This window comes from Sparus aurata, chromosome 20, assembly GCF_900880675.1.
Source record: "Sparus aurata chromosome 20, fSpaAur1.1, whole genome shotgun sequence".
Lineage (NCBI taxonomy): Eukaryota > Metazoa > Chordata > Actinopteri > Spariformes > Sparidae > Sparus > Sparus aurata.
Window position 1 is genome coordinate 3639627 of NC_044206.1, and position 14521 is coordinate 3654147.

Sequence of the window (14521 nt, forward strand, 5' to 3'; positions counted from 1 at the left end):
GCTATCCTCAAACAACTCCACAAAGACAAATGCCTTGTTTTATAGATTCCTAAAGCTGTCACCAATGATGCAAAAATATGACATTAGTAAGTGTGTGCTACAGCAGCAAAGGAGGAAGTCAGGTGACATAGAATGAAGAGCGACAACTTCTGCATAAGGAGGAGGTCAGGGTGGATGGATGCCTAAAGCAAACACGGGACTTTCACTCAGGAGACCGATGGCTGTGAAACTAAATTTGATGATTATTTTAACTAAGTAACGTAAATGTCTTATGTCACGTAACATAAGTTATGTATGTAACATAGGGACATAAGTTACATAATTAACATACTTATTTTACACAATCCAACTTTCCCTAAACCTAACCAGATAGTTTGGCTGACTCATCCCATGAGGGTCCGGTATGTGTGTCACTAGCAACAGTCTAGTCTTATGTGGTTTTGGAAGTCAGTGGCGATCAACATCTTTAATTTTTTTGGCATGACAATGAGTTGAAAGGGGTTTGCAGGCTGTTATGAGACAAGAGTTGATGGTACGATACATCTTTTGAATAAGTTAAGTTAACTTTCTTTCAAAGTGTCCCCTTTTGTTAGCTCGGGTGTGTTTCTCTCCTTTTCAGTGAAACTCTTACTGAATAAAATGAAGCCAAAACCTGTGAACAAAATGCCAAGAGCGGTTAAACAGCGCAATACAGATAGAACATAAGGAAGCAGTGCCTGAACAGCACCTTTGAGTCCCGAACTGCATGTTAGCTTACCAATCCATCCCTGAAAGTTGTCCCTACATCGCCAAGCTGTGAATATTTTGCCATGAAAGACTCTGAGGTTAGTTTTGATGTGCCACACTCTGGTGAATATAAGAATGCAGAATCTGTCACAATCTGTCTGTGTGACTGGTGAGCGCTGCGTTTGTGATCGTACACTTTAAACCTTTATTACATCCTGAAGTCAGAGGCACATGAGAGCTGCCAGGACCACATATTAGTATCATCAGTCAGGTTTTACAGTGAGGTCACCCAGGGATAGTAAAGACAGGCTATGTTGCCATGTCTGCGGAACAGAGGAGGGCATTAAGCTGTCTCTGTGCCAGTGGGTGTGTGTGTGTGTGTGTGTGTGTGTGTGTGTTTGTGTGTGCACAGGGAGACACTGAGTGGTGATTGTGTTGACAGAAACAAGGCACTATCAGCAGCATCAGTTCCTCTACGCCCCCTGTCTCTCACTGGTACCATCCCTGCTGTGCCGACAGAGTGGAAGTTTGACTCCATTACCGACTGATGAAATTGCTCAGGTGTCTTTTTTTCAGACAAATACAAGCTCCACCACGGAACATTTTTAATGAAAAATATGTTTGATTCTTAATCCAAAGGTGTGGCTGGGGAAATCTGTTTGTGCGAAGCAACAGATTAAAACTGGCAAATGAATGTTGCTAAGCACAACTTTCAGAGAGTCTCAGAAGTGATCTCACAGATACGTGTTTGAGCTTTTTGTTGAAAAATGTTCAATCTTTTCCAAAAAACAACTTTATATTAAACAAACAAACAGTAGCAAACCACAAACTCTGGTGCTAATTCCTCACTGTACATTAACTACAGTACGTACAGTAGGTAACTAAGTTTAGCTGCTAACACAATGTCAGACCGACTTTGTGGTTTAGCAATGAAGTATGTTAACAACAAGCGGTTAGGGCTTGTTTACAACCTGTCTGATCGTCTGACTGTGTCTTGCCCAGCTGGATTCTTTTTTAGTGATAGAGCCAGAATCCCACATCTGAGCAATGAACCTGAGTAAAAGTGTCGTATTAATATGGAGAATTACATAGTAAGACCTCATTGTAATAAACCAAAATGATCCTTTAAGCCATGTTTATTAGATTAGATAAAATTAAATTATTAGAAGAAAAATAAATCCTGTCAAAATGGCAAAGCGCACCCTTCCAGGAGGGCGCGGAGGGAGAGATTTGAGACTAACATACAGTGTGAGGTGAAGTGGACAGTGACATGCTCGGGTGCTTAAAAGCAAGAGGCACTCTATTAGAGCAATAACAGTCAAATCTGACCGTACAGACGAAAGATAAATATAACAGGGCTGTGTACTGTGTGAGGAGCATAACAGCATCTTAATCAACTGATGTCAGGAGGAGGTGGTGCTAGGTGGGCACTCCAGCAATTCACGTATGAGTAATATAATTAGTATGGAAAACATTCAAATAATAAGTATCAATATTTATATTCCTTTATATATATATATCAATACTTTTCTCAACATTAACATGCTACCTGCATAACCCGCTCATCAACAGAAATAAAGCTCTAATTCTAAAATCAGTTACGTTCTAAAACTATTTCTTAGTGAACAACACCGGCCTACACTGGCTGAGAGTATCGCAGCTGTGATTGGTAATACTGTAGAAACTTCTGTCAGCGACCTAACTAACGTCGCGACAGGTTACCCCCCTCACTCCCCTTCAAAATGGTGCTTTCTACATGTGAGTTTGTGTATGGGTCAAGCTGTATGTTGTGTAATTGAAACAGCTTTAGGGTGATAGCAAGCGTATTCTTAAACTTTGGTCAAAGTCAGACAAGTCGTTTTCCTTAATTGTCCAACTTGATGCTACGCTACACTAACCACATCCTGGCTGTAGTTCTACAGTTCACCTACAGACGTTATGATTAATACGCATCCCTATTAAGAGCAAAATGTGCCTTGTTACATTTCGTCACTACTTACCATTGTTGGTGGTGTTGACGTAATATCGCCGCCCTTGTGGAGACATGTAGCATCTCCACTGAGGAGGCAGGGGGTCCTTGAGGTCCTCGACAGGAAGCTGACTCAGGGATGCTGTCTTCTGTCAAAACAGAAAAAGCAATAAAAACATTAGCAACCACAAATGAGCTCATAGGCACATTGGAGGTGAACTTAAACACAGAGTCGGATACAAGACACAGATTTATTTGTCAGGGGTCTGCCAGAACTGCTGCAGTTACAAGAAAACACTGAACCACTGTAGAAGAGACTACACAAGAGATGCAGTAAAAATGTGCAGCACTCAGCTTGAGTTCAATGAGGTTCTCATTTCCTCAAGCATTTCACAACCAGCAACCAATGACATCATAGCAGAGCAGGCTGAGCTGCGCCACTGCTGCACAAAGAACAACAGAGTGGCTCTGCAGTCAGACTGAGACCCCGGGGCTCCAACATACAGCCCGAGAACACAAGAGAGCATGTAGGCAAGCTGCACACATCTGCTACTGGTTAGCAGGAAAACAACAGGCTGAGGCCGCTGTAACACATTGTGGAGATGCTGTTTGGAGACTTGGGAGAGTCAGATGAAATTCCATATCAGCTACAGTTACACCACATCGTAACATATCAGGACCAAGCCAAGTCACTCAAGCATCTAGAAGACGCTTGTTTCAGTAAGTGCAATGAAACTCAATCCAGTCTCTGATGGATACATATGATTCAACACGACACAGTAAGAGGAAGAGGCAGCTTGGCAACCATCATAGACAGAAATGACCATTCACTAACCCCATCTCTGTACAGAGACAGTCACAATCACAGCTTCATAATCATAACTACTGAAAGCCTGCCAAGTGTTTGATTTCTCTGCATGCTGTCAGTAAAACAGCTGACATGGCACTGCAGACAAGGTCAAATATTACTCTTTGTAATATTCACTTTGAATCCATAAAACATTAAAGGAACAGTTCATCCAACAATACAAATCCAGTCATCATTTTTTTGTTGTCCACAAAAATTCTCTGGAGCTTCACAGTAAAACAGCGTTGCAGCACTCTCCTAATAAGTGAAGTAGCTGGAGACTCCATCACTCTCCACTCACTCACTCAAACTGCCCTGTTCTTAAAGGAGCCATACCACTCACATTTTCTACTATAGTCCATTCCATTTTAGGGTTGAGTGTGACTTCAAAAGCCGCCCAGAACTGTTGACAGGAGCACGCGTTGGTGCGACTCGTGCAGCAGGATAAACATCAAGTGGATCAGCTGGAAACATTACAAAGTCAGTTGGGGACAGTGTTTTCAGCACCAGTAGATAAGACTCAGCATGCTGTCCAGACTACCAGACAAAGGTCCAACCATGGCAGAATCTTGGATCTTAAGCCAATCAGAAGGCTCTGGGTCAATGCAGCTGTTTGCATGCTAAAGAACGAGAACAGGAAATGGCTGTGATTGAGGAAACCAGGAATGAATGAACCTGACACATCTGAATTCTCTTGGACCAGGGCGGATGACGGGAAACAAGAATGCTACTCATTATCATAAGACACTGGCTGACAGCAGAGGATGGATGGACAATATCAGCTGTAGGAAAACTTTTCTTCATAGATATTTACCATCTCATTAGCCTTTTTAGTGGTGATCATGCAGCAGTAAGTATTGATTTAAGCATAAACTGTCCCCAGAGGTAAAAGCTGCATCACCTCAGAGAATGAAGTCATTCTCTGCCCTCACAAGAAGAAGTACCAGAGCTCTCTGGTCCCACAGGACTGGAGACTATGAATCCATGTCAGCCCCGGGTGACTTATGACTGCATGTAATTACACAGTCTCTGACAGCATGGCAGCAATGTTTTCCCTTTGATGGTCTCGGTGGTCACTGTTATATTTGTCCTTCTTGTGCCTTTGAATAGTGCTGTAATTTCCAACAGCAGTGAAAAGTAGTCATGGATGAAACTATAGATAAACTCCAACATGCCATTAAAGAAAAATATGAGCCCTCTCCAATCGTGTCAGTGCCACTGGATCACATGTTTATGTTCTGAAGAAGAAATGGAAGAGAAAAAAGTCAATAAGAGAGCCAAACCACAGTTACAGTTACAGCAGAGTCAAGTGCTGCAGAACATGAGTGTGTGCAGAGGCATGGCGACCTGCACACGAAACATGGACCACTTTCCACTGCTCTAGTGTGTAAGTGGGTGAAAGCAGGAGCAGACTGATCTGTTAGGGAGCCCCCACGGCAAAAAGGAATAGCTGGCCCCTACTGCCCCCCCACTTCCACCCACCCTTATGTGTGTACCATCTCATTCTAGATAGTTTAACACTAATTTAATTAAGGATATGCATCATTGTTATTCACAATATACACGTGTTGACACAGAGGGCCACACAGGACTGGACGTAATAAAGCAGGCACCATCTTTTCAATGTATATTTTGTGATTTCGTATATTTGTAACGAACCTTTGCCAAACAAATGTGCTATTAATTAATTGACCACATAGAAATGGATGCACAGTTAACCTGGGGTCCTCTGGTCTGACTGCCAAGAGGGCTATCAAGTCTTGAAACTGAAAGTTCCTGTCTCGTCATATCAATCACTGATCCAGGACCAGTATTCTGTGTGTCATGGTCCTGGATGGCTCCCTGATGGAACCCACATGTTCAGCTGCTCAGGGGTTGATGGACTTTAGAACAGATATACAAACTCTATAGATGGTAGGCAACAGGGGTAGACTGAGTATCGGCAATCTTCTTAGTGACTTTTACTGTGGTAAAAAGGTGTAAGGTCACGTGATTTTTTTATTTTACAGTCTCCATTAAATTAAAATAAAATTAGAATAGTCAATACATACAAAGTGAAGTCTGAGATGGCTCAGAATGTCCTCCTCAGCCCCCAGCTGCGGCCTCTGAAGCACAGGAATGTACATACTGTATGTAATGTTTTAAAAATGTGCATAATTGACTTTTTATTTATTCATTTATTTCCATCTGTTTGCATGTGACTCACTGGCTAACCTTCAGAGGACTTTAGAGGATTTTTAACTTCATTTTTGTGGCCAGCTGTTTTCCGCTGCTCCCACTGTTTGGGCTTTAAAATGGAATGCTTCCCAAATTGTTCAACTACTCTGTTACTCAGTAACATGGCCCTAGTGTTTTTTTGATGTGTCCTGCACCGGTGGACTAGTCGGTGAGAGAAATCACTCTGATTGGCTGAGTGAGCTGGTTGGCCATCGGCTGCAGTCTTTGCATTGTTTTCAAGTCCAGCTTTTTGGCCGAAACACAGGAGTCACCACTATGATGACTGACAAAATAAAAGTGAATCTGTAGGAAAAATAACTGTTAAACTCAACAAGAATGTCTGCTTTTGGCTGCTGTAGCAAACTTCATCACATGCAGGTGCCATATAAAAATCGAGCATTGTTCTAGGAGCCAACCCTGCATGAGGCTGTGTTATCATCATCGCTCCCTGAACAGCTGAAATACCCCGGTTCAACCAGATTCCGATCCAGGGTCACGCTTCCTGAAGACTTTCCTTCAGACTTACTGTTGTTTGGTCACATGTTCATTATCAGTGAAATGATACCACAGTATAGTTTTTCCTCCAAGCTCAGCAGTTATGGCTCTCAGAAGCAGGCAGACAGATGGGAGTGGGATGCAGATAATATGCAAAAATCTTGGACATGAAGACGTTTTTGGTTGTTGACGTGGTTCGTTTCCAGTGATACAATTAAAAAGAAAAGTGTTTCTGAGTCTCGTGTGGCAGTCAAAACGGAGAAACGCTTCAAGTGAACACTTGAGTTTAAACTCTCCTCCCCGACAGAGTGTGTGACAGACCTGACAGTCCTGTCAAGCACATCAAATAAACACACGAGTGAGAGAATGGGAGCACCTTGGTGGTGGGAAGCGTGACGGATCTCAGAGCCAGCTTGTCTCAGCATATGCAACATTAAATAATGCACCATTCCAGATGGTTAACCTTCTAAACCTCAGACTGCCTTTGGCTCCACATTCACAGCGTGCCAGAAGAGCCCCTGGCAGAGAACACAAGGACTCATCCCGGGCTGCGATGACTGAGGAGCAACCACAACAATCACTGCTGCTGTCTGTGCGCTCCGCAGACGCTCTCAACATGTCTCTACTCCAGTGCGAGAGATGAACTTTTAAGTCAACCTGTGGTAGTCATTACAGCAGTCATTTGAGAAACACGCAGATAAGATAACAGAGTCTAGGAGCGCAATCGTTTTCTTCACCAATAGATTGTGGGCTGGTGAAATGTGCTTTCATTAAAATGTCACCATCAGATACTAAATATGATGAATATGAGGGGGATGTTTTTTTTTTTTAATTATGTCCAGATTGCTCAGACGAATGATTTCCTACATTTTCTAAAACAACTTCCAACAACCTTTTTAAGATTGAAGGCATTTTCACATGAAGCTGACAGTAAAGAAGAAGAAGAAGAAAAAGAAGAAGAGGAGTGACATGCAACTAAAACCCAGAGTGGAGTTTAAACGTGGTTGTGGTTAAAGAATACATCTTCATCGCCATCATCTGCCACCACAACACGCTGACATTCAACATGACACAACATAAACCTGTCGCTCTAAAACTACTCTAGCAAAGAATGAAGCATCTGTGATTCTAACTGCATCCCACACTGATAATGGTGGCGAGAATCTCAATGCTGCTGAATTAGTGTGTGGGCATTACTGTCGGTGGAGATACTGGTCTTGTATGTGACGGATTAAGGAACATCCAAGCTGTTACAGCCCTTGTTCTTTTATTGTGAGTGACTGACAACTGACGTTTACCGTTGGTATACATGATTTTGTTATGACTAAAATAAATTCTAACTGTCCCTAAAAGGGGAAATGTGGCCGTCACTCAGAAGTCAGCAGTCATAAAAACGTCGGCAATGAAACAGAAACGGCTGCAACACTCAGGCAGAAATACAGAACAACACAGAGACTATTAGGAACTGGTATCAACCTCCGTCCTGAGTGATCCCATCACAAGTTTACAATCACTTCATGAAAGAAGATAACATTCTATTGACCATGTCATATTTTACCGGAACAAATATAGGCTACTTCCTGGTCCCCAGACTCCCTCAACAAATGTCTCATTTTAGTGAGTTGTTGAGTTATGAACCTTGTGAAACACTGTCTCTGACTAATTCTTCATTATTTGGGCCTTTCTTGTGACATTCACCTTGTTTTGGTTTGAGATCAGTCCCACCACTCTCAGGAAACTTTTCAGAGTGAACAAGCTCCAATAAACCTGCTGTGCACAACGTTCCCAAGGCAGGCAATGTTTGCGACAAGCAACTAGTTAGCCACTAGCTAGTAAACATGGCAGAGATGAGTTGAAGTTGACCAGTAAACCAAAACAGAGCTAAAAGGAGAGTGAATATCAGCCAAGCATTTATCAAGGGGACAGAATCATGAGTCCAAATGAATGCTGATGTTGTTCCATGTCCAATCTGCAATTTCTATCAATAAACAACTGTTAAGTAGACAGAGCCCAACGTTGTGATCACAGCTTGTCGCACTGCCCCCAAGTGGCACAACAGCATCAGCTGTTATAGGTTCTATTTCATGTCTGCTGGATTCACAACATGTGTACACTCTGATTTTATAATTAGAGAGGCTGCCTTCAGTTATCTAACCATCTCCATGCTCAGTTATGTCACTGAAGCACATTTAAACAGCAAAAGTAAAGGCCATAGTTATGAAGTTGACAGGACAGAGGAAACTCTCCAGAGGGAACAGAATTCAACTTTTAGCTTCTGTAATAAATATTTTTTAACGAGGATGTCAGGAGTTATCAGGACAGCTGCTTCACTCCAAACAATTCAACTGTATGGATCTGGACTGCGTGTGAGACCTTTTGATGTGAAGAAGAAAACAGGACATTGTTTAACATTAACTAACCAATCCTATTGGCGATTGAGGAGTTTTAAATAATCAGTAAAGTTTATCAGCTCTTTCTTGTGCGCAAATGCACATGTTGATGTAGAGATACCCATATCTTTTCTGCTGCTGGAGGATCACTGCAGGTAGTGTCATTAATATTTTCCTCATTAAGGACGTATTTCATCCTCTCATCACACCTGTTACTGATCAGGATGACTGTTTTTGATCCTGTCCCGTCTGATCCACAGACTGAGACTCAGACAAACAGAGGGAAGCAGCAGCGCTCCTCCTCCTCTGTTTAATATCAGTGTGTTTTTTCATATGCAGTCAAACAGTGTTGTTGAATGGACAGATGATCACGTCCCTTTCCCTCAGTGAAGACGAGTGCCACTGTTTGATAGCAATGCTCTTCTCCCATTCCCATCTCTGATTGATTCCCTTTAAGAGCCGCATCTTGGCGCACCTGGCTCCTAAAAGGAATGGGACACGATGCTCTGATTGGTCGCCTGCCCGCCCTTAACACACACTTTCTCCTGGACCTAGGTGATCATGAAGCTAAATACAACCCCTTTGCTGTGTGCCTTACTTTGTACCCAGATGATCTGCTGTTTTACTAGCAACACTGACCTGCACACGCCTTGAATGTACTTACACCATGTGCCTTAGACCAGGCGCCATAGATCGTTTAAAAAGGGCCCTATAAGTTTGAAAATGGATACTTCAACACAAAAATACATTAATTCTAGAAGTCAAAATCATGATTCCAGTTATTTAATATCTACCCACTGAATCCAATCATTGGTTTGTACATTGGTAATATTCCTGAGGATATTTGGACTTTTCCTTTAATCAACTTGGCTTCACAGTGTTGTGGCAGCAGAAGAACTTTAGTATGTCAAATGTTTACGATGCTAAAAAAGAAGGAACCAAATACTTCAATGGTCTTCCTGGTATTATAAACAGATCCCAGCCCTTTCTTTCTCAGATTATAGACATTTCCCACACATCCCCAAACACACGCAGCATCTCTTATTATGGAAAACAAAATACCTCATGGTCTCTCTATTCCAGTGACACTGGCTCTCTGCCTGGAAAACCAAGAATAATTTGTTAAATCCCTTTGGAAAATGCTTTTAAATAAATAGCCAGCCTTGCTCTGAGGTCAGTCACAGAATAACAACAGTGTAGTAAACTTGATTGTTAGCCTTTCACCTTGATTTTAACAGCCTCAGCTCAGACCTGCACTCATGAATTCTTCTGAAGTTCAAACACAGGGCATTTTCTGACTGGTAAAAACCAATGTGGCATGACTTACTTCACAATAGAGAACTGAAAACCTGACATCATTTAAAGGTCAGGGAAGAGAAACAGAAATTAAAAATGAATATTTGGATCCTAAAAGCACTCTCTAAAGACCAAACATACACAACTCCATAAGTACAATGTTATTTCAATTCATCCATGGGATAAAATAACTAATTGCAACATTGGCTGGGTGTCAACATACAGAATAAGTTCACCCTTTCCCCAGTTTCAGGAGAACAAGTATTTTTAGTGGTAAATATTTCCACCATTGAGCAACAACCAAACACTGAGTCGTCAGCTTTCAGCAGGTTAGCAGCGTTTCTGCACAGACACCGATTGTCCTGAAAAGGTGAGTCATCAGATGCAACTGTCGCTGTCTGAGATCACATGGATGGTGAAACGCAGGTCACCCACTCACTGGCCGTTGTGGAGGAGGAGCAATGTGCAGCCTCAGTGGTCCAGAGTTTCAACAGCCTGGATTACTGAAGAGGACTAACGTTTAGCTGTCCTCACACATGCCTGAGTGACTCAGCACCTCCTGACTTGTGATAAGAGTGCGTCAGCGCGTGGACATGTGCAATTTTGCATGGTGCGGCTGTGGGATGAGCTTTTTGATGCCATGTAGTACTTTATCATGTTGCTGGGACCTCCGGTGACCCCTGTGGAAACATCTGGATTCAGGAAGAGGCGAGTGTGTAGGGGTCAAGGTCTGGGAGAGAAGCTGTCCAGTTTCCAGCTGGAAGGATACAGAGAGGGAGAGGTTCCTGGACATGAACATGAGCTGATGATGATGTGGACAGGACAGGACAGCATCAGGGGGCACGTGAAAACAAGGCCTTTATGCAGTTCATGTAGTTTGATACTCCAGATGATCCTGCAGGTGAATGCATCATCAAACCCTGACACAGCATGATTCATAACAGTAACGGTGGGTCACAATTATTTTCTGTGCAATAAAATGTGCTATTATTTGACTATACAATTACTCATGTACACTGTGTCAGTTATACTGTAAATGGTGGCAGCACAATACATCCTGTCAGCACCAGCATGTTGATCGCACAAGATGTAAATTCACTCAAACACGCCCTGCTACAATGACTTTGTGTCAGATCTGTCTGATAGGACATAAGTTGAGGGGTTTTGGATGCACAGTTTGTTGTTGGTCAGTGGAGGAGAGACAGGCCAGGCTCCCTCGGCATCAGATCGTGCTGTGAAGTCTGCGTCATTGTTGCCAGTTTGTGGCTAAACATAAGCCAGCAATCCAGTGTCATGGAACATGATTCTGAGCAGTCTACAAGCTACAGGTTTCAAACCTGAAGGCCAGGTTTTTACCACAGTATTCATCACATAACACATTTTAAGAGGCACAACAGTGTCCTTGTCACTGTTAAGGCGTTTCAGTCATCCATGAAGTTTAATCTATTTATCATGGAGAGAGTGTGAATCAAACTGTGGAATATCACACTGATGAATATCACGACGGGGCGTCGGTAACAACAACTGAGCACTGGGTGTGGAAAGTGTTTTGTTTTTGTCCCGTAGCCGTTGGGCTGTCGACAAAATTTGGTCAAATGAATTGGAACACAACCCAAAAGTCATAATTAACATAAAGAAGGTCACTCTTTTATTCATATAATAGCCAAAGCAACATCTTGGACGCCTCATGACGTCCTGACAAAAACAATAACAATAAACAATAATTTTTTGCCTTCTGTGTGTTCTCTGACTTTGACCCCAGAGTGCAAACACAGATGACTCTTCCATGCTCAACTGCGAAGATGGTTAGGCCAAAACAAAATTGCGTTGGTACACTCTGAAGTCGATCCCTAGCTGCTCATAGGGAACACCTATGTACATCGTTTAGGTCAGGACAGACAGACTGCTGTGATTGGTGTAGTTTGTCATTTGTGTCAGCAGCACGGTCTCAGTCTCAACCTGACAGATACAGCAGCTCTGTCTGTGGCCTTAAACTTCAAACTGTGACACTAGTGGCAGTTCTGTACGTATCACGTTATACACTTTCAAAATATGGCTTGCTGACAGACATTTCACATATTTTGACACATTCTGAATTCTGCACTGTTATACATTGTGAAATGCTGGCCGCTTGTTTAGGCTTTTTTTTTTTCTGATGCTACGTTGCTCCATCTATGAACAACCTGTGAGCTCCCCGAGTAACTGCTTCATCAAATTCTGCTTCAGTCATTAATAGTTAAGAGGAAAATGTTCAAATAAGACCCCGGGGATACCTGCAAGATGTTTTCAGTGTGAACCTAATCATGTCTTCGCTTCATTTCAAACTGAGGGTGGCACAGACTCAGACTGTATACGGGCACGCACGCCTTGAAGAGAAACTAAACAAATTCCAGCTGTATACATACTGGAGCAGAGCTGTAAACAGCCACAAGCAAGCACACAGTCACACACGGTCTCTTCGTGATGTGGGAGGGTGGGCCATCTCCAGTCTGCAGCTTCTGCTCAATAGTGTCGAGGCACACAGTGAATGCAGACTGTGATGTTTTTCTCCCTGCTCACTTCTTCTCCTCCCTCGTCATGTCAGAGGAACAGAGGTGTGACAGACAGGGGAAGTGTCTGTTTCCTATTATGCACTCCGAAAAATACCTCCACCTTCCTTTTCTGTGGCAACACCGGCATATCTCCGGGTTACTGGGAAGTTCACACACAAATGCTGATGCTAGTGTCTGTGAGAAAAGACATGTCACAATGTCACAATACATCATGGAGTGTATTGTCACTGTCACTGATTTATACAAATACCTGTTGAATTTCAAGTTTAGTTCTCAGCTCAACATGGAGCTCTGAATGGTTGACTCTGAAATGATGGTATATTTAAATCTCTTTCATTTTTTCAAAGCTATCGGTGTGATTTTACAAGCGGGGAGTCAAGCTATTTTGCCTCATGCACAACGGAGCAGCTTTCACAGGAACGAACAGGCTCCGTCTCTGAGGCTCAATCTATATTTCAGTTATTATATCCATGCCACAGGAACATAGCCTGAAGTCTAGCAAGACGGAGAAATGAGATCACACACATTTTGGATCTTCTTCCAAATTGTCGAAATCCATTAAATGGACACAATGTAAATGTTAAAACAAGAAACAAATCAAAAGTCGAATTGATAAGAAATCATGTGCACTCATATTCTCTCTAATATGAATGACCAGTAGCTCATGGTGGCTAGGGGCAGTTAATGTTGTGGTTATATTTAAAAATGTGTAGATAAGGACGCATGACGTGGATTTTGTCAGCCAATACCTATACTGGATAATTACCTGCTTCTCATGGCCAATGACGAGAAGACCCAATCATGTCACATTTCATGTCTTGATGAAGTTCATAACCTGTAGTTTATGCACACCTGAGGACAAGAAAGGCTAAGATGTAGAAAGCTAAGACCGATGATTAAACCTTCTGTTGCCATCGTGTTGTCTTCCTCTGGAACTGTAAAATTTGTCCACACCAGCGATCACATGCCTGGCTGTGGAGCCGACACTGCATTCTTCTTCTTCTTCTGCTGGCAAACCAGCGTTAAAGGTGCATATTGCCACCTACTGCATCAGAGTGTGTAGACGCTGCAGTTATTAACTCAAGAAAGCAATTTAGCTTCGTATTAGAGGCTATAATTTCATTACCGGCTGATAGCCAAATAATATAAACTTTGCCGTTTCTGGGCTAACAATATATACATATATATATATATATATATATATATATACACAATATATATATATATATATATATATATTGTTAGCCCAGAAACTGCAAAGATACAATATATATAGTACTACAGTATAGTATATTTACATGTATATGTGTATATATATGTGTATATATATATGTATATATATGTGTATATATAAATATATGTATATATATATATATATATATATATGTATATATATATATATATATATATATATATATACACATATATATACACATATATATACATATATATATACACACATATATATGTAAATATACTATACTGTAGTACTATATATACTGTATCTTTGCCGTTTCTGGGCTAACAATGTATATATATATATATATATATATATAGATATATATATATATATATATATATATATATGTATGTATATATATGTGTATATATATATATATATATATATATATATACACACACACACATATATATACACACACATATATGTACACATATATATACACATATATATGTAAATATACTATACTGTAGTACTATATATACTGTATCCTGCTTTCCCTCAACTTTGATGGAAAAATTGGTGAGTAATTTGAAATGTATCAAGTTTTATCCTGTACATCCAAAGGCTTGAACAGCTAGAGCAGAGTGTCAGTGCTGTAGGAATGAAATAAAATATGCTGGTGGGACGATTTCAGCCTTAGTTCTGAGGAAGCTGAAGCTATTTACATGACGCGTCTGTAGTTGCGGCCAGTTATCAGGCCTCAGCCAAAAGTGTGACGCTAACCTCGATCCCGGGAGGTCTGAAGCTGAGTCGAGAGCCTCTGGGATCGCTCAGTGGGAGTTCAGG

The 14521-nt window shown here is 41.5% G+C and overlaps 1 protein-coding gene across 1 annotated transcript in view; it reads right to left on the reverse strand.

Moving 5' to 3' along the window:
- LOC115571460 (growth arrest-specific protein 7-like) overlaps positions 1–14521 on the reverse strand; it is a 52257-nt gene that overhangs the window by 24019 nt on the left and 13717 nt on the right. Inside the window, exon 2 of the mRNA XM_030400886.1 lies at positions 2727–2844. Coding sequence (XP_030256746.1) covers positions 2727–2844 — 118 coding nt within the window. The remainder of the gene's footprint in view (positions 1–2726; positions 2845–14521) is intronic.